We start from the raw sequence: 25,214 nt of genomic DNA on the forward strand, positions 1-25,214 counted from the left end.
TTATGGGTTAAGAGTCTCCAGCCATGTTGTTGAGAGCACTACATAATATTCCCTGAAGTGGTAGATGAACTCCCGGGCGGGGAGCCCGGGAGACGAGGGCACACTCCTCCCTTCTGACCCTTGCCCCGAGGAGCTAACGAAGTAGCAAGGGCAGGGTCTCCCCCGGGAAAACGGACCAGGAGGGCAAAACCCCATCTCAGAAAAGTGAGAAAATCGGAGGCCAGAAAGAGGACAACAGCAAGCGCCATTGGAAAGTGCCCACATCGCAGTGCCACTTAAAGGGGGGGGGGGGGGGGGGGGACAAGGGGAGGGGGTCCGGGGCAGCCTCTCGGCCTCCCCCCACGGAGCACAGCAAAGAATGCCGGGAAGTGACAGGGTACTACCAGCAGGGCCCCAGGTGCTATCAGTACTCCAATAACTAGCGCCTTGCCAAACAGCACTATACCGGGCCCTAGAAAGCCGCTCTGCCCCTGACCCACCCTGTCTATCCAGGTCATCTGACCCCACCCTGTGCAGACAGATGGTTTCGTCCGGTGCTCCAGACTCGTGACTCCATAGTTCAGGCCCAGAAGCAGGGGTCAAAGGTCGCGAACACTAAACACCCGGGTTAGTCACACCGACCCCTCCACCTAGCCTTACCCAGGCTGAGGTCAGCTGTTCCTCTGCTGGTCTCAGCCGTCTATCACAGGATGGGTCCTACATAACCTATCATCCAGCACCAGCTTCTCCCCCCCCCCCCACTCAAGAAAAGAAAATAGACGCTTAGCAGGCTTGGAGTTGAGTTTGAAGCGCTATTAGGAGAGAGGGTGTGGCTAACGGCCAGACTTCCAGACTTTTCAACTGGAGAACCAGGTTCGAGTCTCGGCGCCTGCTCACCATCCTGTGATTGTCAAGTCAAGTCAAGTCAAATAATTTATATAGCGCACTACATACCCAGAGGGTCTCAAGGCGCTTGAGGGTGGGAGGGGAAATTACATGTCGAATATCCAGGTTTTAAGTTGCTTTCTGAATGCTAGGTGGTTCTGAGTGAGGCGAAGGTGAATGGGAAGTGAGTTCCAGGTTTTAGCCGCCATGTAGGAGAAGGATCTTCCTCCCATGGTGGTTTTGTTGATGCGAGGGAGAGCGGCAAGGGCTAGGTTGGAAGAGCGTAGCTGGCGGGGGGGTGGGGGGGTGGGGGTGTAGAAGGAAAGTCGTGTGTTGAGGCATTCGGGTCCAAGTTCGTAAAGTGCTTTGTGTGCGTGGGTTAGGAGGCGGAATGTTATCCTCTTATTGACGGGAAGCCAGTGGAGGTTTTTCAGGTGGCCAGAAATGTGGTCTTTACGCGGGATGTCTAGTATGAGTCTGGCTGATGCGTTCTGGATGCGTTGGAGTTTTTTCTGAAGTTTGGCGGTGGTACCGGCGTATAGGGTGTTTCCGTAGTCCAGGCGGCTTGTAACCAGTGCGTGGATGACCGTTTTTCTAGTTTCGGTGGGGATCCAGCGAAATGTTTTTTTGAGCATGCGGAGAATGTTAAAGCAGGATGATGAAACGGCGTTGACTTGTCTGGTCATCGAGAGTGAGGAGTCCAGGATGACACCCAGGTTCCGTGCGTGGTCCGTCGGGATGGGTGCTTTTCCTAGGGCCTCTGGCCGCCAGGAGTCGTCCCAGGCGAAGGGAGAGGTACCTAGGATAAGGACTTCTGTTTTGTCTGAATTCAGTTTCAGACGGCTGTGCTTCATCCACTCGGCGACTTCTTTCATTCCTTCATGTAGGTTGGTTTTGGCGGTGAGAGGGTCTTTGGTGAGTGAGAGGATCAGTTGAGTGTCATCGGCGTAGGAGATGATGTTGAGGTTGTGTTGGCGTGTGATGGTCGCGAGGGGGCTCATATATACGTCGAAGAGGGTGGGGCTGAGTGAAGATCCTTGTGGCACGCCGCAAATGACTTCAGTGGCCTCTGACTTGAACAGTGGGAGGCGGACTCTCTGAGTTCTTCCGGTAAGGAACGAGGTGATCCAGTCGAGTGATTTTCCTTGGATTCCGATGTTTGAGGCGTTGTAACAGGGTGCTATGACAGACAGTGTCGAAGGCAGCGGAGAGGTCGAGGAGGATGAGGGCGACTGTCTCCATTGTCCAGTAGAGTTCGAATGTCGTCTGTTGCTGCGATGAGTGCGGTCTCAGTGCTGTGTTTGGCTCGGAAGCCGGACTGTGAAGAGTCGAGGGATCTGTTCGTTTCAAGGAAGGCGGCGAGCTGGTTGTTGACAGCTTTCTCGATGACTTTGGCCGGGAATGGTAGGAGCGAGATGGGGCGGTAGTTTTTGAGTTCGGTGGGGTCAGCTGTGGGTTTTTTCAGAAGGGCGCTGAGTTCGGCGTGTTTCCAGCTTTCCGGGAAGATGGCGGAGTTGAGGGAGCAGTTGATGACATCTCGGAGGTGAGGTGCTATGATGGAGTCTGCTTTGTTGAAGATGTGGTGAGGGCATGGGTCTGTGGGGGATCCTGAGTGGATGGAGTTCATTAGGCGGATGGTGTCCTCAGTGGAGATTGGGTTCCAGTCATTAAGGATGTTCAAGGGAGGTTTGGGTTCGGGGGTAGGTTGGGTAAGTTGGTCTCCGGGTTGGTTGTCGAAGCTGTTGTGGATGTCTGTGATTTTGTCGTGGAAGAACGAAGCAAGGGAGTCGCAAAGGGTTTGGGAGGGCGTGATGTCGTTGGAGTTGGCAGTGGGGTTGGTAAACTCTTTGATGATGTTGAATAATTCCTTGCTGTTGTGGGCGTTGTTGTCTAGTCGGTCTTTGAATGCAGCTTTCTTTGCAGTCCGGATTAGTTGGTGGTGTATGCGGGTGGCGTTTTTGAATGCGTCCCTGGTGCAGGTGTTTGGGTCTTTTTTCCAGGCCTTCTCAAGGGAGCGACAGAGTTTCTTGGATTTCTTGAGATCATCGTTAAACCAGGGGGCGTTTTTGCTGCCTAGTTTGATATGATGTTTTTTAAGAGGTGCTAGGTTGTCGGCGCTGTTGGTTAGCCATTGAGTGATATTAGTGGCTGCTTGGTTGGGGTTCGAAGAGTTGGCCAGGGGGTTTTGAAGAAGCGATGAGGAGATCTGGTCGATGGTGATTTTGTTCCAGTTTCTTCGTAGAGTAGGTTGAGGATGGTTGTGCATTGTCGTCTTTTTGTAGATAAAGTGCACGCAGCTGTGGTCCGTCCAATGGAGAGCTGTGGTGTGACTGAAGGAAATATGTTTGCTGGAGGTGAAGATAGGGTAAAGTGTGTGACCTGCGGAGTGAGTGGGGGTGTTGACAAGTTGTTTGAGTCCGAGGTTGGCGAGATTGTCCAGAAGAGTGGTGGTGTTTCTGTTGTTGCTCTTTTCCAGGTGAAAATTGAGGTCTCCCAGAAGAATGTAGTCTTCGGAGGGGAGGGCGTGTGGGGTGATGAAGTCAGTGATGTCTTCACTGAATTGTGCACGGGGTCCTGGTGGTCTGTAGAGGAGGGTGCCTCTGAGTGTGGTCTTTGGGTCGGTGTGGATCTGGAAGTGGAGATGTTCGGCAGACGAGAGGTTGTCCTCTGAGCTTGTTGAGACGCGGATGGTGTTCTTATGGACGATGGCGATGCCTCCTCCTGTTTGTTTGTTGCGGTCTTTTCGGATGATCTTGTAGCCTTCCGGGATGGCAATGGCGATGTCGGGGGCTGAGGAGGCGTTCATCCATGTTTCTGTAAGGAAGGCGACGTCCGGAGAGATGGTGTCTAGTAGATTCCAAAGGTCGATGGCGTGTTTGTGAACCGAGCGGGTGTTGAGCAGGATGCATTTTAGGTGGTTGGTGTCAGATCTCTGTTTTGTGTTAGTGGATGATGAGTTGGTCTTGGTGACGTCATACTTGCAGAAGTTGCATGCGAAGGGTCCATGGGTGCGTTCAGGAGCGGCTTGGACGCAGTTGGGAGTCGGCCGGGGTTAAGGGCTAGGAGGGTGGGGGCATCGTATGTAACTCGGGTGGGGAGGGTGGTACGGGGGCCAGGGGGTCTGGCACTGGGCGCGGTCCAGGCGCGGACGGGCGTAGACGGGCTTACCTTTGGCGCACCTTCGGCGCGAATGGGGCGCGGCCGCTGCGCGTGAACGCTGCGCGAAAAAGCATCTGTCATAAATGGTTGGTGGGGGGAGGGGCGAGGGAGGGTCAGCAGGGAGGGGGGATCGGGCGGAGAGGACGGGCTCTGAGGCACAAACAACAAACAAAATGGAATCCGAGTCCAATTAGCAACAGGAAGGGGCACACCAAGTGAATGGTGGTTCCAATGCTTTTTAAAATTAAAGAGGAGCACTCGGCAATGTGATGATTACACAGGCGCTATGTTAAGTAGCAGCTGGCGCACACAACAGATGGGCATGCGCGTCTGAGCCAAGGAAAATGCAGAAATCGGCAGAGCGCTATGAATGGGTTAATATACCCACGCTTATGGCTTCACTCGGCAGAGCGCTTTAAATGCAATAATATGCACAGGCTTGTGGCTTCGCTCGGCAGAGCGCTTTAAATGCAATAATATGCACAGGCTTGTGGCTTCACTCGGCAGAGCGCTTTAAATGAAATAATATGCACAGGCTTGTGGCTTCACTCGGCAGAGCGCTTTAAATGAAATACTATGCACAGGCTTGTGGCTTCACTCGGCAGAGCGCTTTAAATGAAATACTATGCACAGGCTTGTGGCTTCACTCGGCAGAGCGCTTTAAATGAAATAATATGCACAGGCTTGTGGCTTCACTCGGCAGAGCGCTTTAAATGAAATAATATGCACAGGCTTGTGGCTTCAATGAATGCTGCGCAATCCAATGACAAGGCAAGTAATAGGTTGTAAATACAGTATTGCAGGCAAAGCAGCAAGTATATTAACGGTACCACTGGAGCAGGGAGCGACCGCTTCTGAGAGCGTCAGGACGGTCACGGCGCTACTGGGGGTGGGGGTTAGGCTATGTAGTTCGTGGGAGGGAGGGTCTGCAGGGAGGCGGGATCGGGCGGAGAGGACGGGCTCTGAGGCACAAACAACAAACAAAATGGAATCCGAGTCCAATTAGCAACAGGAAGGGGCACACCGAGTGAATGGTGGTTCCAATGCTTTTTAAAATTAAAGAGGAGCACTCAGCAATGTGATGATTACACAGGCGCTATGTTAAGTAGCAGCTGGCGCACACAACAGCTGGGCATGCGCGTCTTGAGCCAAGGAAAATGCAGAAATCGGCAGAGCGCTATGAATGGGTTAATATACCCACGCTTATGGCTTCACTCGGCAGAGCGCTTTAAATGCAATAATATGCAAAGGCTTGTGGCTTCACTCGGCAGAGCGCTTTAAATGCAATAATATGCACAGGCTTATGGCTTCACTCGGCAGAGCGCTTTAAATGAAATAATATGCACAGGCTTGTGGCTTCACTCGGCAGAGCGCTTTAAATGAAATACTATGCACAGGCTTGTGGCTTCACTCGGCAGAGCGCTTTAAATGAAATACTATGCACAGACTTGTGGCTTCACTCGGCAGAGCGCTTTAAATGAAATACTATGCACAGGCTTGTGGCTTCACTCGGCAGAGCGCTTTAAATGAAATAATATGCACAGGCTTGTGGCTTCACTCGGCAGAGCACTTTAAATGAAATAATATGCACAGGCTTGTGGCTTCAATGAATGCGGCGCAATCCAATGACAAGGCAAGTAATAGGTTGTAAATACAGTATTGCAGGCAAAGCAGCAAGTATATTAACGATACCACAGGAGCAGGGAGCAGGGAGCGACCGCTTCTGAGAGCGTCAGGACGGTCAAATCACTTCATATCAACCTACCGGCCAAATAACGCATGTGACCTAGTGCATGTAAAGCGCCCCAGTCCCTTATGGTGGAGCTCGCGCTATTTAAAATTGCAACAACAAAAACAAAATACAACAAAAATAGAAGTGTCTGAAGTTTAGGCATAGGGTCGCCACACTACTCAAGAGTATGCCAGGGTAAATCCGCGGATCGTCAGCGCTTGGACAGACACAGAGTGTCAAACAAAGCACAGCAGACCACAACGCCTGTTGTGTCCTCATTAAACTCCGGATGTACCTTGGACAAACAGCCAGCCCAAACTATCATTGATCTTTTTGAGCATTGCAATTGGGTTTGTACAGCGTCTCAGACCACGGACGAGCCGTGTTTAATCCAATGGTTACCGATTACGGTTTGAAACTGGAATTCGTTTTTTTGTTCCCAATGGAATCATTCCAAGCATCCGTTCCGGTTTCTTTCTGATCGATAAGAGGGGGTGAGATAAGTCCCGGGACCCCTGTGGGTTCCTATAAACGGATGATGAACTTAACAGATGGACGAGAGGAGGCCAGGTTCTGCTAAACTGCGTCAGTATGGTTCAAAAGAGGGCAGGTTGTGGGCACTGAAAGGGGATGTTGACAATTTACAACAAGCACAACAAACGCGGCAGGCACGAACAGCGGGAGGGTGGGGGCGGGAAAAGCACGGACAGCGGGAGGGGGGGCGGGAAAAGCACGGACAGCGGGAGGGGGGGGGCGGGAAAGGCACGGACAGCGGGAGGGGGGGGGGGCGGTGGAAACGGCCAGCACTCACCTGGACCTGGACTTCCTGCGGCAGCGGTCGGCGCAGAATGACCAAAACAAACCTTGATGAACAAAAAAATAAACCCCGCCCACCGCCGCACTGACGTGTCAAAAGGGGGTGGATGAGAAAAATTCTCAGGAACGCCCACGAGTCGCCTCGCAGAATGACGGATGCCTCTGTTTTCCAATGACTAGCCTCCATTTATGGAGCTAGCCAATGGGAAACAGAGGCGAGACAAACATCCATACTGCAAAACAAAAGATTTCGCCTGCGCGAAACGCTTCTTGCGCAGCTTTCGACAGGCGAAACCTAAAAAGGTGGCTATGAAAATGAGACGTCTTTGCTATGTCTTCTGTGTGTATCTGTGAACCACAGAAAAAAAGGGAAATGTGTTAAGGACCCAGACTAACTGATCATGAGATTGTCCACAACAAAGCCAGTCTACCAATTCAAGTTGGCTACTTCTGACATTTTTAGTTTATTCTGGTTATAGAAATAGTCAATCTTGAGAACATCCCACTTGTGATGCACTACAATCATCTACGCACTCTTGCATCCAAATGATTTACTTTTACAAGATGTAATAAAAAAATTAAATACTATCCTCAAATGTCTATTCCCAAATGTGCATGACAAGCAAGCACAGAAAATGAAAGATGGTCCTTTAATTCTTTGATATGAAACAGTGGATTTCTCAATGTACCGCCAATACCACCTGCACTTTTGGGTGGAGAGGCTATGAGTACAAAGAGTAGGCTACTGGAGCTCACCAAGCTCCCCATTGGCCGCCACAATCAATAAGCATCCTAGGACACTGCTGACAGTACCATCTAGTTAGCACAAAAGGTTGCCAAGGGTGAATGTTAAGGGCTTCTGCAAAGCTTAGCAGAGTGAAGACAGAGAAGCATTGGCCCGTGTCCAGGCCCAAGATGGAAATTAGTTCTGGCTGAGCACTGTGCATACTAGGTTACACAGATAAAGAACTTAAGGGTGTGTGGTCTGGAGGGAAGGTGGTTGGTTCTGACTGGTGGTGGCAATGATGTGGCATCCCCAATGGGGATTAGCCCTACCAAGCACAGAGGTTGGCAGGTGGAAGATTGCAGCCACAGACCAAGTAGCTGTACCTGCGCAGGTGGGAATACTCTGCTCAGCGTGACCCTGGAATATTTGGCACTCCTCAGTGTGAGGAGAAGGCTGCGATTAGTCGGGGCATCTTTATGGTTTTGAAGGCAACGATAATGATCTATGACCCCTAGAGAATGATAGTGCTAGCTGGGTCTAATGCCATGCCAGCCAAGGTGAGCCTCTCTGCCGCCCAGCACCACCAGCACCTTCTTGATGTCTGGGAGAAAAAAATGAGATGAACATAAAGGTGAGTACTGTTGAAAAGGGGTTATTTAGCTATAATAAAACGTACAGAAATACCTGGCAGAGAGGGGAGAGCTTCAAGAAATATTAACATCTGCTTCCTCCACCAATTGTGACAGTGAAACTGAGCCAACACTTGTAGCGATTTCCCAAGCACTGGGCTAAGCACATCAGAGGCCCCATTTTGGGGCCTTCCCCATCAGCAGAGAGGGACAGGAAATATAGCACTCCACAAACAACTAGGTGAATTAGTCTGTGGTGTCACCTCTGTGGGAGGAACTTCACGGACAGTAAGTCTTGCAAAGAGGATAGCTGTATTAATTAGCTTTGTCTGCAACATCATCCTGATAGTGTACAAACTCAGAAAAGACAGCAGCACTCAGCCTGGCATTGGAGTGCAAACTGGCATTGATGGCAAAATAGGCAGCCATAGCTATCACATGGCCCATAGTCCTGTCTCCCTGCTCCATAAAAATGGTAAAAGCAAAGAATGGCAGTCACCACCTGGGACAGCCAGGCCACATTCATTTGCCCAAGGGGACCCAATTAATTGAACAAGATACCTTTCAGGGCAAGAGTAACGAAACCCAACAGCAGCCATGGTGAATTAAATTGGACAAAATACTGGTGGTTACCATCTCCACTAGGGAGGTAATAGAAATGAAAATAAATACAGCAATCATCGATACAGGTGTGCTGCAGGACGATCTTCGGAATCTCTATGACAGAGTTAAACACACAGAAGTCTCTCTTTTTTTTTTTCTAAAATATTTTCATTAACATTTTTGCAACAAAATCCCATCACATCTCATTATACTTATTTGATCAACAGTAGTAGTGCTGTTCAGGCTCTGCACTCAGAGGGGGAAGCTGTTGTGACAGTCAACATATCTTCCCTGTAAGGTGATGTCAGGGGAAACTGGGGAGAATCAAACTGGAGATGTATTGGGGGCGGGGAGCCAGGCTGTGTGCATCGGGTAGGGTGTCCGGGTCATTTCAACTGTAGTGTGTAGGTGTGTCACTGCTCTATTTATAGGCGAGCATTTGGACAACGGTGCCAGTTGCGGTATGCCGTGCAGTGCACTGTGGGGTTTGTGTGCCTCACGCGTTGGTTGGGGTGGTGGGGGCAGTGTCATGTGTACTCTCGTTTGGGGTACATGCTTCCAAATCTGTTGCGGTATGCTGAGATGAGCTTGGGTCGTGCGTGTTTGTAATTCCCGGAACTGGTGTGATAATAGGGCCCATTCCATAGATATGGGATGTTTTCGCATTCCTTTAACCTCCTCCTCCCGAAGTGTTTCTTCTTCTGCTGTCGCCAACTTTTTTACCGCTCCCACCCACACCTCTACCGGGGGCACAGTGGGGCCTGCCAGTTCATGACAATGTTTCTTTTAGCTAGTAGCGTTGCCAGTGAAGCGAAGCGGACGGGCAATTTGTGTGTTTTGGGTGTTAAGAATATTCAGAGAGCGACTGCCTCCCAAGTGTGTATATCTGTAAGACCTGTGAGCTCTTTGAGTGTCTCAAGGACTATAGACCAGTACGGTTGTAGGGTGGGGCAGCTCCAGAACATGTGGTGAAAGTGAGCGTCTGATGAGTGGCATCTGGGGCAGAGAAATCGGGTGTCCGGGTAGAACGGCTGTGAGCGCGCTGGCGTTTGATACGCTCTATGTAGGACATAAAACTGTATGTTTTTAAAACATGCATTCCTTGATACTTTTTGGGAATACTCTAGGGCCCTCTCCCACTCTCTGTTGACGTTCAAGTTAGTCTTCCCATTTGCCTCGGAGAGCAAGCAGTGGTTAGTTTGTAAATTCTCTTATGGATTTATACAGCCATGTAACTAGGTGCCAGCCCGTACTCATATGTAGCATGGTGTGAATGACTGGGTGTGTCGTTGGCTCGCTTGTAGAAAGGGTCGAGTGTGGCCTAAAATGTTCTAGAAGCTGTCGGTGGGTTAAAAATTGTTCCCAGGGTAGATCGTAGTCCTCCCTTTTGCGAACAGCGCCTCCGCCTCAGTTATATCGCCGTCCGTCCACATGCGGAGCATGGTCGTCGTAAAGTATTTATCCCGCTTGGGCCAAACGACCAGAGGTAGCCGAGGGGAGTAATGTGGGATCGCTGCCAAAATGCGGTGGATTCTTCGCATACAGTGACGGGCCACCGACACCTGCAACGGATAAGTTCGACGAGGTTTGGTACCTGGGAGCAGTAGGCGACGGAGTTCCGGGGGACGGACCGGGCCCTGGGTCATATGTGTTTCCATTGCAACTGCGCCGCCAGAAAGTGCAATTAAAAGGAGGGGGCGCCTAGACCCCCTTGTGCGGTGGGCAATTGCAGTTTAGTGAGGGCTATCCGGTGTCTGATTGCCCCCCAGATAAGCGAGCGAAGGAGCGAGTCTAGGTCATGAAAAAAGGCTTTTGGTGGAATTACTGGTCAATCAATCAATCAATCAAGGCATTTATATAGAGCACTACTCACCCGGAGGTTCTCAAGGCACTAGGGGAGGGGGGGTCCGCTACTGCTCGAACAGCCAGGTCTTGAGCTGTTTCCTAAAGGCAAGGTGGTCCTGGGTCAGGCGGAGGTTGGTCGTGAAGTGGTACAGCAGACTGGGCACAATGAGCTTAGCTATGGCTACACGGCCTATTGGGGCCAGTGGAAGGTTCTTCCAAAATCCCACCGCCGATCTAATGCCGGCCAGCACGTTGCGATGGTTGCCCTCATATATGTCTGAGGGGGAGTGGTACAGGCTGACGCCGAGATATCGGGAGGCGTGTGTGCACCAAGTTAGGCTCTGCCTACCAATTCGTACCTCCTGCCGAGCTAGGTTTGGGTGCAACGGGTAGAGTGCGGATTTGTCCCAATTTACTTTGAGACCGGACGCTTCTGGGAACTCCATCAGGACTGTCCAGATGGGTGCGAGGTCCGCGGTGATATCTCGGATATTTAGCAGGAGGTCGTCCGCGTACATGGAGACGCTATGGACAGTGTCCACTATGGGGAGGCCCCATTCGGTTCCCGCCTGGCGTAAACGTATTGCCAGAGGTTCTACCGCCAAGGCGAAAATCAGGGGCGATAGTGGGCACCCTTGTCTCGTCCCCCTCTCCACCGTGAATGATGATGATATGTATCGGCCCATTCGATTATGAGATGTGAGCTTGGTGTAAAGAAGCTGCGTGTACGTGAGGAGGGTTGGACCTACCCCTGCTCATTGCAATGCAGTGAAAAGATGTGGCCATGTGAGAGTATTAAAGGCCTTTTCGAGGTCTAAGATTAAGCAGGCCGCGTTAGGGTGCGTATCTTCCACTGGATCCTGAATGTGGAACAACCGACGTATGTTTTGGGACATATTTCTGCCGGGTACGAACCCGCACTGATCCGGATGGACTAGGGGTCGCAGAAATTTGTTCGTATCTATCCGCCAGAATTTTCCCCAGTATTTTGCAGTCGGCCGAGAGATGCGTGATAGGGCGATAAGTAGACAATTTTTGTGGGTCTCGGTGTGGTGTAAGGAACGTTACTATGACCGACTCGCGGAGGGAGCTGGGCAGTTTACCTCTCTCAAGTGCCGCCACCAACATCTCTACGAGGCGAGGGACTAGCAGGGAGGAGAAGGTGCTGTAATATTCAAGAGGTAGACCGTCCAGGCCCTGTGCCTTGTTTCTCGCTAGCGCACGGATCGCATGGGTGACGTCAGACGGTAATATTTTTGCGTCTAGTGTGTTTTTTTCTCATTCCGTGATGTGTGGGATAGATAGGGGGGCCCAGAAAGTGGCTTATCACCACCTGTCTGAGCTGTGACGGGGTGCGGTAAATTGTGTTGTAATAATGCTGGAATGAATTTAGAATGTGTATTTGGGATCGTACTAAGTTACCAGAAGAGTCTATTATCTCGGTGATGGGTTTTGTGTCTGTGTCCTGTTTTGCTAGCCACGCTAAGACTGTGCCCATTTTGTCTCTTTCTTTCTGCATTTGAGAGGCGTAGGCTCTAAAGTTGTATTTGCGTAAGTCTGACATGGCCGCAGAGTACTGCGTTTTGGCCGCCGCCGCTTGTGCTGCTGTTGCAGCATTTGCGTCTTCTCGTCTTGTGAGGGTAGCTAATTTTTGTTCTGTGGTGGTGAGTGTGCGTTCTAGTGTGCGTTTCACCCCCACTATTTGTTTAATGCATGCTCCCCGAACCACAATCTTGAATGCGTCCCATTCTACCAGTTTGGAAGTGGCTGTCCCCGTTGTTGGTAAAGTAGTCCTGTATGTGTTGTTCATGGTCGTATTTGAACACTTGGTCCGTCAGACAGTCGCGTAGGAGGCGCCAAGTGGGCACCGGGGGATGAGGGGGGCCTCCAGTGAATGCGTAAGATGTGTGCATCGTGATCAGAAAGTACACGGCCCAAGTAATCCGTGTGCTGTGATGGGGAAAATAAGAATCTGTCTAATCTGACCAGCAGGTTATGCGGAATGGAACGAGTAGAGACGTGATAGTGGGTGGTGTGCTCTCCAAGCGTCTACCAACGCCCAGTGTGTGACCCAGCTTTGAAAGAGCTCCGTATGCCTCGGTGCGGGAGAATGTGGTGGTGGTGGGTGTGACCACATCACTAGCCTTGACAGCCCATTATTTTACCATGCTACTGTTCCCTTGTTAGGTTTCAGAAGACTCCTTCCTTCTTGACTAATCTATTCGATATTTATTTGCAGTCATCGGTTCTCACTAAATAAATCCTTCAAACTCATTCCATGTCCAGTGCAAATGACACTTTAGCGATACTTCAATTTGACCAACACTGTACGAATGTCACTGTATTCCTCTGGGCGTGGAAACTATGCAGTAAGAATCTGTCCACAGATGGTCAAATAAAGGAGTTGACCCGCAACCTTAATTTGTATCTTCTTCCAGTAAAACATTAATAAACTCTATTCGGCTACCAGTCGTCTGTGCTGAAGGGTATATTGGCTTCTGGAGGATTTCTGCCCCATATTGTTGAATTACACCTTTATTAGGCCCTTTTGGGAGAAGGTCTTGGCAGCAATGTAAAAAGTAATGAACTACCCTATACCTTTATAGATATCCTTAGTCTTGTCAGGCCTATGCTCCCTACTTATAGGCCATCAAGTGAAAACAGAGACACTTCTGAAGTGGAACTGCTGGGGGATGGCAAAAATAACATTTGCATCTTCGTGTTGCCTCAGGGCCAGGGGATGCATGCAGGGGGGCACTTGGCGTGCCTCCTTGTATGCAGACACCCCTAGTTCCTGCACGGCATGTATTTAACAGTCTATGAGGTGCAGGACTTTACTTTGGCATTCTCTTTGCAGTGCCTTTCTAATGCTCACCGCCTGGGACTACCAAAGGACCGGCTGCCAGACCAAGAGAAAACTTGTAATCTGGGAAGCGGTCGGCTAACAAGTTTGGCAAGATACTGGCATGGTGGCCCGCTTCCACATCGCTTAACTCCTAATCAGGCCCAAGTATTTTGGTTGCTCATCAAAACCTGTGAATACATTTATAAGCAAATGATCGATCATAACAAAGTGAAAGAGTGTACATAAAAAGAAGAATGTCCTGTGGGTCAAGGCAAAAAAAATTGATTTCACGCCAAGATGGAGCAAAATACTGATTTTATATGGAGAGCCATCAAAGTAAATACTGTAAATCCTCTAGAAGAAAATGCCAACCTTTGGTATGGATGCTTCTCGCAACTTGCTGGCAAGTTAGAAAGAGCAGCTATTACAGTATGAAGAACTGACTGACTCTTGGCATGGAGTTGCAAGGCCATGGTAATATTTAGATAACTTTACTTTTATGTTCATGAACAAACTAGTTATTCATGCTTTAAACATTGCCAACCAATCACGGATGAACCTGCATTTTTGACTATGCGTGTGACCAAGATGATCGGTCCAGGCAGACCCAAGCAATACACATAGGGAGGGAAATTGAAAAGGGAGAGCAGACATGCCAATGAGACTGCGTCCCCTCAAAAGCGTAGACTTTTTGAATTGTAAGCTCGCCTCCCAAAACCTTTAACCATTGTTGTGAGAAGTTGGCCTGATATATGATGTCTCCAATTCTGGGGGCACCTTGTATCAGTCCAAACAATCCCTTATGGTGATGGTTGTAAGTCAACCTTATAGACAAGCTATCCTAAGGGTAGCATGGACTAAGCAGCCTTAAAGGCTTAACTCAAGAGGGCATGTGAAGCCAGCTGTTTCACCAATCACAATCCTGTAATATCAAATGAAAGGACACCACACAAGTTATATATTATAAAAATATATGTATTTATTCTCAGAATAATCCTCTATACTCTTTATGAGTCTAGAAGCACAAGCAGTTAAACAAAAGCACAGTAAAACATATGAAAGTTGCACAATTATGGATGAGGCCGGGGGCCACTCAAACCATATACTAAAATAGTGGTATAAGTATCGCTACTCGAACAGTGGTAAGGCTTGAGGCCTTGGGAATCGCTGGGGCTATTCGGGACTAGCAGTGGTGAAGTCGGGAAAAGCCTGCGGGACTCGGGTGCAGCGCTTAAAGCACACGCATGCACCAATTCAAAGTCAATGGTGCGAAAAAAGTTACAAAGTTACTGTTAAAGGAGTCTTCCGACTGGACTAGAATTACCAAACTTTAGACTTAGACACTAGAGGTGTATACCAATGCAGGAGCACCGGCGTTCACGAGTTACCTCACCCACAAGAAGCGGGTGAATAGGTGCCAAAGTGTGTCTGGTTTCGTAACGCAGTCTGATGGTGCCTGGAGATGAAGATGCTGCAGGCGTCCAGAAGAGAAGTGTCCGTTGGATCCAAGGGTGGATCGAAGATGTAGAGTTCCTGAAAGCAGAGGGGACAGAGTCTGGGTCACTCAGCAGTGACCAGGGTGGAACCAGGCAATGTCAGGCGCAATCAGGTGGTTGTCGTGAAGCTTGTCTCCGCTGCCACGTGGACTCTGGGGCACAGAGGATGTCCAGGAGTGGATCACGAGCTGTCCCACGAAGGCTCTCGCTGTCGGCGGTGTCGGCTTCCGGATTGGAGCAAACAAACCTTGGCAAGCGCAACCCACGCAGGATTCGAAGATCGCTTCTTACTCGGACCAGCAAGGTCAGAGCGGGTGCTCCTTTTCAGGGGAGTGAGGGCCAGTCCAGAGCAACCGGACTGGCAGAGCAAATTCAAAGGTTCGTCGGTACTGGGGCCACTATCCACTAGCCAACGGGCAAGCGACCGGACCAACGCGTCGAGCAGCAAAATGCAGAAGGGCCCCACGCAGCACTCGGAGAGTGTGGAGGGGGTAGCTTTGGTGCAAAAGCTGCTCGGGCTGGGGCTTCTCAAACCCCAATGCACAGCGTCGAGGGAGCCTCGGGAGCTGCACGGTCAGCACTTCGTGGTTTTTCCAAGATGGCCGGCCCCACGCTTCAGGTCGCCTCCACGGGTATCAGATTCGCTGGGCCTGTGGATCGGGCTGTTGGAAGGCAGGATAGCTGGGTCATGTCGATCTCTGTCGCTCGAGTTCCGGCGGGAACTGCAACAAAGCAAACAGTGAGGCGCTGGATGGTGCCTGTTTGCACAGGGTGGTCACTCCTTGACCACAAGGGAGATTCTTCAGTCTTCCACGTCGAGTGGGATGTCGAAGGGTCCAGAGTTTTGTATCAAAGTTTCAGTCAGGATAATCTGATGTGCGCTGGCACTGCTCCCACCTTTATTCCAAACTAGTGGGCTGGATTACCTGCTAGGTCCCTCCTATGGGTGGGACCAGGGAAGGGGGTGGTTACACCCCTTTCCCTTTGTCCAGTTTCGCGCCAGGACTGGGGCTGGTGAGCCCCAGAACCGGTTTGACTGGATTATGCAAGGGGAAGCCTTGTGCTCCCCATGCAGTGTCTAGTTTCTTTCAGCCCTCCCTGCCCCAATCCACTATCTCCTGTCTGGGGAGGTGTAGCACCTCCCTGCGACAGGAAACCCTTTGTCCAGGCCTCCTCTGCCAAGTTTCGGTCAGCAGCAGGAGGTCAGACTCGTGTCGGTGGCAGCAGCATCCATTTTGTGATGCTGAGGCTCTGGTTAGAATTAACCGCGTTTCAGTAAAGTAACATGTCTTCTCCCTCTAGAAGGGTGGAATGCTACCCCTGTCGCCAGGACTGGCGAGGGGGTAGTATTCCAAATCGTATGACACCTTACACGACATGTTTTGATAAAGCCAAACCAAAGTTAGCACATAACCGCGAGGATTATAATGCACTTAAGACTATATGGTATGGCAATATCCCGGAACAGCTAAGGGAGTTGGTCCCGACATCTGCAGACAGGCTCAGTTCATGCTAGAGCACCATCTCACATAAAACCAAGCACTCTGCCTCCAGGATTGTTAAGGCCTGCCATAGAAGTGACTTATAGGTATATATGTGTCCAGATATAGGTATAATATATCCAAGCAAGGGGTGATTACACCACCTTGCCCCAGCTGAGTGATCAGCCAGTTGTGTCAATTTAAGTACCAGCCAGGGGTGGCAAACAATATGCTGCAGCCCCTGGTAGGCCTTGGATGCACCTATGCCCTGGGCACCTATAGTGCACTGTACAGGGGCTGACAAGGTGTCCAGTACCAATTGGTTATGCACCTAGGGTGTATGGAGTCCATTTTAAGAAAGAGCAGATAGCCTGGGGCCCTAATTAGCAGGGTCCCAGGCCAACTAAGTAAAAAACCAGCTATACACAAGGCAAAAAATCTGGGGTAACCATAGTCCGGTATCCACCCTCCTACAATTGTGCATTCCCATTCGCAACCCCGTTGACTAAGGCCAAAGGTTTCTCTGAGGCTGAATAAATGAAAATGGAGCATTACACGGCAGCGGACACTTGTGTTTGCTGTTTAGAAAAGAGAGTTGTGCATATGCACCAGTTAGTGTCTGTAAATGATACAGTTGAATAAAACTAGTATGGCAAAGAGTCAGATGAGGAAAGGTAGATGGGCAAGCTGTACTTTGTTGAAGCTGGTTGATGAAAACACATTATGAAAGGCATGTGCAAATTTACAACTTTACATTGATATTTGCACTATCCTGAACTCACCAACCATAAGCTAAAAGCATATTCTTATCAGCCTCTATAATACAACATGCCAAGTGTACTTAGACACTCCTTTATTTAAACTTTCCGAAGAAGAAAATATTATCATTACAGAATTAAAGAACATTTACAAGGAGAGGAGTACGTATAAGCTGAGGAGGTTCATCTCAAAATGTCTAGGAGAGATGGGAAGGTTGTTGAGGACGTAGAGGTTTGGGTGAATAAAGTGAATGTTCATCTGGTCAGCACGAGCCCTGATAATGTCTCCCCACCGCAGACCTCGCAGTCTGATGTGGTTGATCAAAGTAAGAAGAGACGGTGTGGGTCATGGGGACTGGGAACCCCCTGTCCTCTTTGAAAGAGCCCCTACAATTTTCCAGGCAAAAACAGGGAACAGCTGTTGAGTAAATGTATCTATGATATAATCGAAATGTTCACATGGAGGCACGTATTATTGTGATATTATATTTTGGAACCCGAGGATGTTCTTAATAATTTTTTCACACAATGTTATAAAGTCCTCGATACTTCAATTCTGATATGACAACAATGTGTTAACGGGTAGACTAGTCTATTGTAAAATGTAAGGTTTATACCCACAAAACTGAACTCTCTTCTGAGTATTGGTCTTCTTGTGTTGCATGTAAATGCGGTTTATTTTTCTGCAGGTCTTCTTCCCCATCATCTATGTGAAAAACATACACATTAATAATAAAAGAAAATAAGGAAAAGTCATCGCCATGTTGTCTATATAGATTTATATATAGTCTACTGAATGTGTAGTCAAAATGACATTTTACAGTACTATTCTGTTTTAGAGGGCTACACTTCATCTGTTTTTTTAAAAATATTTCAGTGGCACACAAGATACAAGTAGGTCAACGTGGAATGGAGTCTTTTGTTAAGTACTGGAGAGGCAACAAAATAAACTTGATCTGTCAATATCCTGACCTCATTACAGAAACTTTTTTTTTCTTAAATGGTCTGTTCATACTTCGTTACCAATTTGTATTTTACTTTATGTGAAAAACTGGTCTATGCTACATTCTCCACCCCACCCAAAAGCACAATGTTCCTGTAACTATGCTTTTCTATTTTAGTCCTACTCCTACAATAGCTGATAAAACCCCACCAAAAGCTAAACAGTCCATACCAAGGTAAACATATATACAATGGTAAACACCTGCACCAACAACCACGTTCTAAAATGTCTTTCAAATAAAGAAAAGTGAGCGAGAATGGTCATTTTTATTTCTTCCTGAAGAGGTCAAAACAAAATAATTGTGTTATACAATGTAGCAGCAAGAATGAGTGGTCTAAGAATACTTTGTTAGAATTTTGTGGTTTAGGGATGTCAATAGAATACTGTTTCTTCTTCCTTTCTTCCAGTTTTATGCATTTGGATTAAAGGTGTAGGTTTCAGAGCCATGTTTTCTATCCAATCAAATTATTTTATACACTATATAGAACCAGGAAATATTAAAATCATATTTGATCTTTTGCCAGTGTTTAATTCTTTCACTGATTTGTGTAACGGCTGGGTCATAAGAATCTTGGCTGATATGTACTATCCTATTTACCCACAGAATCGTTAAAACCGTTTTATACATCAGTCCCCTTTTCTAACAAGTCAGCATTTATCACAGGTGAACTGCCGAACACACCAGGCAATAAACGTTCAATGCATGGAGTAGAAACCTGTGAAAAGAGCACTGTCGGAGGAGGAGCTTAGCGGGCATCCAAGATGGTCACGTGAGCTGAGAGCTCCCGAGACCCTCGCCGCCTTCGACATCATCCTGTCACGGATCCTGTTTTTAACGACGGGTTATTGTGGCTATACCTCTCCTGATCTCCTTGGCCTTTTCAAAAATTGAATCGGACACCGGAAACCTGAAATACTCCGTCCTGACGCCTAAAGGCCTACACCGTGAGACAACCTGGGACTTGAGCTTCCGAAATACCCGGGGCGTAGTTGAACAACAACGGCTGATGGCAGGAGACTGCTACCCCTGGTCTACTTTCGGTTTCGATTTTCCTGCTCTCGTCTGCTGAAAGACAGCTGCTCTTTGTTCTTGCCGGTCCATGAGACAACTGGCTCAACTGCTCCTAAGCGGCGCCCTGCATTTTGATTTTTCACAGTTTCTCTCCGTGAGGAGCCATTCGCACCAGGTCCCAAAAGCCCCTTTGGGGCGCACAGCTCAATATGGCGGGCAAACCTGAAAGCGATAAACGGACGACCAAGAATACGTCTCAGGGTGGTGCCACTCAATCCAACATCATGGATCGATATACACACCCCAAGGGTTCCCCTAGCGGGACTGGCAAAACTCCGGAGGACCTCGGAGGTGGCCCCCCAGAAACGGAGGAATAAACTCTGCGAGATGTAATGAGCGCCATCGCAAGCATGAAGTCATCCATGGCCCAGCAGTATGAAACTTTGGCCTCCAAGATCGACACAGTGGCTGTTGATGTCAGTTTGATCAGGACGGACTTGGCCAAAACCAATGAGAGGGTCAAGTCGCTTGATATCAAAACTGCCAGTCTTACCACCGACGTGTCCGACCTCCAGACCGAGGTCCGGAACCTACGAACCTCGAGTGAACAGTTTGCCCGCCGGCTAGAGGATTTTGAAAGCCGCGCAAGGCGCAACAATGTTCGCATCGTCGGAGTTCCGGAGACTTCTGCTGAACAATCGACTGATCTCCTTGTGGAAGATCTGATTTTAAACCATCTTGCTCCTAAGGGCCTCAGCAACTTTTTTGCGGTTGAGCGTGCCCATAGAGTTCCGGGCGGAAGACGCAAACCGGGTGCCACACCGCGACCTATAATTGCTAGGATCTTCAATTTCAGGGACAGGGACGCCATCTTGCAGGCCTCAAGGACCAACGGCCCCACGAAATTTGATAACGCATCCATCAGCTTCTACCCCGACTTCACCCAATCGGTGGAGACACAGAGACTGGGATTTACCGGGGTGAAACGTAGACTAAGAGACCTGGGCCTGAAGTACGCCATGCTCTTCCCTGCCCGGCTACGGATCGAACATAATGAACGTGTACTATTTTTTGATAGGCCGGAGGTGGTTAGTGACTGGTTGGACACTTTGTCAACGCAACGGGACCATACGGAGCAGCCTAGAGGCGCGGAGGGAGGCCAGAGGGACCAGGAGGAATGAGGAGACCGGCGTGAGCAACTCCCTTACCGCGCAGCGGTGGTTCGTCTTATTTTTGGGTCAATAACACTTTCACGATACAAACCCTGAGGCGGCGGGGGGATTGGGACTTTTCCTCCTCTTGGGATGTTCCTTTTTCTTCTTGTAGATTAGTCTTTTGGGGTAGGGCGACAGGCACACTGCAAGTTGGGGTGGTTTTTTGTATTATCGCAGGGGTGCAGGGAGGGGGGATGTGTGTTTGGGGCTTTTTTGGGGAGGGGGGGGTTTCTTTCTTTTGTTTGAATTGTTTTAGAGGGTGCTACAAGGGACTTATTTAGAACAGATTTGAAATCATTAATGAGTTGTACATATGTAACACACTCTCGTGTATCCACAGGATAACTATCTTATATCGATTGTAACAAATATATTGATGGAAGGCAAAAGGAACACATAGAGCGAGAATTGTATTCAGTGTTCAAAAATTTTCTGGTGACAAAGCAACGTGACAGGAGATGATGGAGTGTCCGACACTCCATCATCTCCTGTCACGTTGCTTTGTCACCAATTCGCAACCTTTTTTTATTAATTAATTTTGGTTGTGTCTTTGAATATCTGGAGTTGATGTTTTCAGTTATGAACTGTAGTGAAAAATTGTATTGACCTCTGTTCATGACCTTTTTGCTTTACTTCATTTATATTTGTCTCCCTACTTTTGTTACAGTATATATATAAAAAAAAATTTTGAACACTGAATACAATTCTCGCTCTATGTGTTCCTTTTGCCTTCCATCAATATATTTGTTACAATCGATATAAGATAGTTATCCTGTGGATACACGAGAGTGTGTTACATATGTACAACTCATTAATGATTTCAAATCTGTTCTAAATAAGTCCCTTGTAGCACCCCCTGACTTAAATTACTTTGTGCCCAAGCCTACAAGGGTTTATTGGGTTTCCCCTGCCTTTAACAGTGAATTGTTTTAGAGGCTACGTATTGTTGTACATTTTGATCTCTGTGTCCTTCTCGGGGTTTGGGGGACACCGCCAGTGCTTATGGGATGAGGGATAGGGGGTTGAGAGTCTTAAGTTGGAATGTTATTGGCTTGGGGGACAGGATAAAGCGGGGATAGTACTTCAATACTTGAAACGCCACTCCGCTGATATTGTACTATTGCAGGAAACACACTTGGTGGGGAACACGTTTCACGCAATGAATCGGAGGGGCTATCTGTTGATTGCACATTCAGGGTTCACCTCTGGATCGAGAGGGACTGGTGTTCTGGTTAGAAATTCCCTCCCCTTGGAGGTTGATGATACTGTCCTGGATGATAGGGGACGGTACGCGGCCAATATTGGTAGGTGGGAGGGGAAGGCGATCTCCGCCCTCTCAGTATACGTTCCCTCGGGTTTACAGACCACGACGTTTGCCGACCTGGGGAAACTGGTGCTGGAGCTCCCCGAAGGGATTTAGGTTGTGGGAGGAGATTTTAACTCTGTTGTTTGTGGCATGGATGATCGTAACCCCCCCAAGAGATCTCACGCGGTCGCAGTCCTGCCTTGGTGGCTTTCTGGATACATTTGGGCTGGTCGATTGTTGGTGGATGTTACACCCTGGGCAAGCTCAATACACCTTCCATCCGGGGGCACACGGGAGCCTCGCTAGGCTCGATGAACAGGTTACTTACCTTCGGTAACGATATATCTGTAAGAAACATTAGTTAGTGTTAGATTCCTTACCTTAGAATATCCCCAGGCGTCAGTCTGGATCCGGAAACTTTTGCGTAGCAGTACCCTTGCGCGTCGGTAGGCGTCGTCTGCAGGCGTCTCCTGCGGCTCCGCGTCCGTCGTCGGCGTCGTGCGCCGTGATGACGTCGCTGGAGTATATAGACGCCGCCTCCGCGCGCTGACGTCAGTTCTTTGTACACAGCTTTTCCGCGCCAGAAGACGCAGAGCCATGAGAGAACCAACACTAGTGCCATTTGAAACTAGGGCCCTGAAAGGGATGACCTTAACCCTAGGTATCAGTTCGCAGAACGGGAAGGATGGGTGGGTTCGGTAAGGAATCTAACACTAACTAATGTTTCTTACAGATATATCGTTACCGAAGGTAAGTAACTTGTTCATCTGAAAGAAACACGTTAGTGTTAGATTCCTTACCTTAGAATAGATACCCCAGCAATACCAACCCAGGTGGTGGGTCTGCGAACCAATACATTCCTACACCAGAAAGTCCTGGAGGACAGAACGGCCAAAAAAGCCATCCCTCCGGACTTGACTGTCCAGGCAGTAGTGTCTCGCAAATGTGTGCAGCGAGGCCCAAGTAGCCGCTTGGCAAATGTCCTGCAAGGGGACTCCCCGGCCCAGGGCAGCAGTAGCCGCCGTGGCCCGAGTGGAATGGGCCCTCAGCCCAACAAGAGGCTCCTTCCGAGCCAAAGAGTAGCACGCTTTGATGCAGAGAACGACCCAACGGGAGATGGTCCGTTTATGTACCGCCCGTCCCTTCTTCGCACCCACGTAGCCAACAAACAGTTGGTCATCCACCCGGAACTGGCGTGTGCGATCCATGTAGAACGAAAGCGCACGTTTTGGGTCTAGACGATGGAGCCGCTCTTCATCCTTTGAAGGATGCGGAGGCGGGAAGAAGGAAGGGAGGGTGATGGACTGCCCGATATGGAAAGCAGAAACTACCTTGGGCAGGAAAGAAGGTCTAGTCCTCAGAACCACCTTGTCAGGATGGATGGACAAGAAAGGAGGTTTGACAGAAAGAGCCTGGAGCTCACTCACCCTCCTGGCAGAGGTGATGGCAACCAGGAAAGCCGTCTTTAAAGTCAGGAGACGGAGAGGGCAAGAATGAAGGGGCTCAAAGGGAGCACACATTAAAAAGGTCAGAACCAGGTTCAAGTCCCACTGAGGCATCACAAACGGAACAGGTGGATACATGTGTGTGATGCCCTTCAAGAATCTAGTTACAATTGGGGACTTGAACAAAGAAGGCTGATCAGGAAGCCTAAGAAAGGCTGAAAGGGCAGAAAGGTAGCCCTTGATAGTGCCCAGAGCAGAGCCCTGCTGGGCAAGAGAGAGAAGGAACAGAAGAACCTCGGAGAGAGGGGCAGAAAGAGGATCCACAGCCTTTGCTGTGCACCATGCCACAAACTTGTTCCACCGACAGGCGTATACCGATTTCGTGGAGGGACGCTTGGCTGCCAGAATTACATTACAGACTTCAGGAGGCAAGTCAAATGGCCTCAACTGCCGCCGCTCAATCTCCAAGCATGGAGGTGGAGACTGGACAGGTTCGGGTGGAGGACCGTCCCCTGGTGCTGCGACAGAAGGTCCTCCTGAAGAGGCAGGCGGATCGGGGGACCGACTGACATGCCGAGTAGCTCGGGATACCAGTACCTTCGAGCCCAGTCCGGAGCCACAAGGATGACTTGGGCCCGGTCGCGCCTGATCTTCTTAAGCACTCTGGGCAGAAGTGGTATAGGCGGAAAGGCGTATAACAGACCGCAACTCCACTCACGCCGAAAGGCGTCGCCGTGCGAGTGCAGTCTTGGAAACTCCAACGCGCAGAACTGATGACATTGCGCGTTCTCTTCTGTGGCGAATAGATCTAACCAAGGCTCTCCCCATCTCCGAAAGAGGCCTTGCGCCACGTCCGAGTTCAGACGCCATTCGTGATCCATCGAGCACCGACGGCTGAGTTCGTCCGCCCTGGCGTTCAGAGAACCCGCCAGGTGTTGAACCGTCAGAGTCACGCCCTGACGTTCCAGCCACTGCCAGAGGCGCAGAGCCTCCTGGCAAAGGGTCCACGACCCCACCCCGCCTTGTTTGTTGCAGTACCACATGGCGGTGGTGTTGTCCGTGAACACCTGCACTACACTCCCGTTGACAAAAGGGAGGAATGCCTTCAGTGCCAGACGAATCGCCCGTAGCTTCAACAGGTTGATATGGAGCCGGGACTCCGCCGGATGCCTCTGATCTCCGCCTCTCCCAAGTGGCCTCCCCAGCCCTGGAGGGACGCGTCCGTCACGACAACGTGCTCCGGTTGGGGAAGGGAGAGGGACTTGCCCCTGACCCATTCGCGGTCCGTAAGCCACCACTGCAGTTGTCTCGCAGTGCCCTCCGAGATCAAGACGTGGTCGGACAAGTTGCCCTGATGCTGGGCCCACTGAAACTTCAGGTCCCACTGCAGAGCCCGCATCCGCCACCGGGCGTGATGCACCAGAAGGATGCAGGAAGCCATCAGCCCCAGCAGCCGCAGCGTCAACCTGACCGAAACCCGGGATAGCGGCTGAAAGATGGGAATCAACGCCTGAATATCCCGGATCCGCCGTTACGGAGGATAAACCCGAAACTGGGCCGAGTCCAGAACCGCTCCGATGAAAAGGAGCTTTTGAGAGGGACACAGGTGTGATTTCGGCACATTGATGGAGAACCCCAGGTCGTGCAAGAGGTCTGCCATCATCTGGAGGTGGTGGACGACTGTCTGGGGCGAGCCCGCCTTCAACAACCAGTCGTCTTGGTAGGGGAAGACTGAAACCCCTAACCTGCGCAGATGGGCTGCGACCACCGCCAACACCTTTGTGAACACCCGTGGGGCGCTGGTAAGGCCGAAGGGGAGCACGATAAACTGAAAGTGCTCCTGGCCTACCGTGAACCGCAGGTAACGCCGGTGGGCCGGCAGGACGGGGATGTGAAAATACGCATCCTGCAAGTCCAACGCTACCATCCAGTCTTGTGGGTCTAGGGCAGCCAAGACCTGAGCCAAAGTCAACATCTTGAACTTCTCCTTCCGGAGGAAGCCGTTGACGTTCCTTAGATCCAAGATAGGACGTAGGCCCCCTTTGTCCTTCTTGGGTACCAGAAAGTAGTGGGAATAGCAACCACGTCCTACTTCTGGCCCAGGAACGCGCTCGATGGCCCCCTTGGCCAAGAGGGCCGTAACTTCCTCCTGCAGAAGTTGCAAGTGGTCCCCCGACACACGGTGGTTCTGCGGTGGCATGGCTGGAGGAGTGGTCTCGAAGGGGAGGGAGTAGCCCCTTCGGACGATTTGCAGCACCCACCTGTCCGATGTGATCGTG

The 25,214-nt window shown here is 49.9% G+C and overlaps 1 protein-coding gene across 3 annotated transcripts in view; it reads right to left on the reverse strand.

Annotated features, from left to right (window-relative positions):
• Window positions 1-25,214, reverse strand: part of SETDB2 (SET domain bifurcated histone lysine methyltransferase 2) — a 535,415-nt gene that overhangs the window by 365,312 nt on the left and 144,889 nt on the right. Inside the window, exon 5 of one of the 3 annotated variants that reach the window (XM_086934967.1) lies at window positions 17,577-17,661. The exons of 1 other annotated variant lie outside the window; for it this stretch is intronic. In XM_086934967.1, coding sequence (XP_086791093.1) covers window positions 17,577-17,661 — 85 coding nt within the window. Of the gene's footprint in view, window positions 1-17,572; window positions 17,662-25,214 lie in introns of all 3 variants that reach the window. One more of the 3 variants, XM_086934968.1, reaches the window with a different exon arrangement.

The sequence above is a fragment of the Lissotriton vulgaris genome, chromosome 8 (assembly GCF_964263255.1).
Source record: "Lissotriton vulgaris chromosome 8, aLisVul1.2, whole genome shotgun sequence".
NCBI lineage: Eukaryota > Metazoa > Chordata > Amphibia > Caudata > Salamandridae > Lissotriton > Lissotriton vulgaris.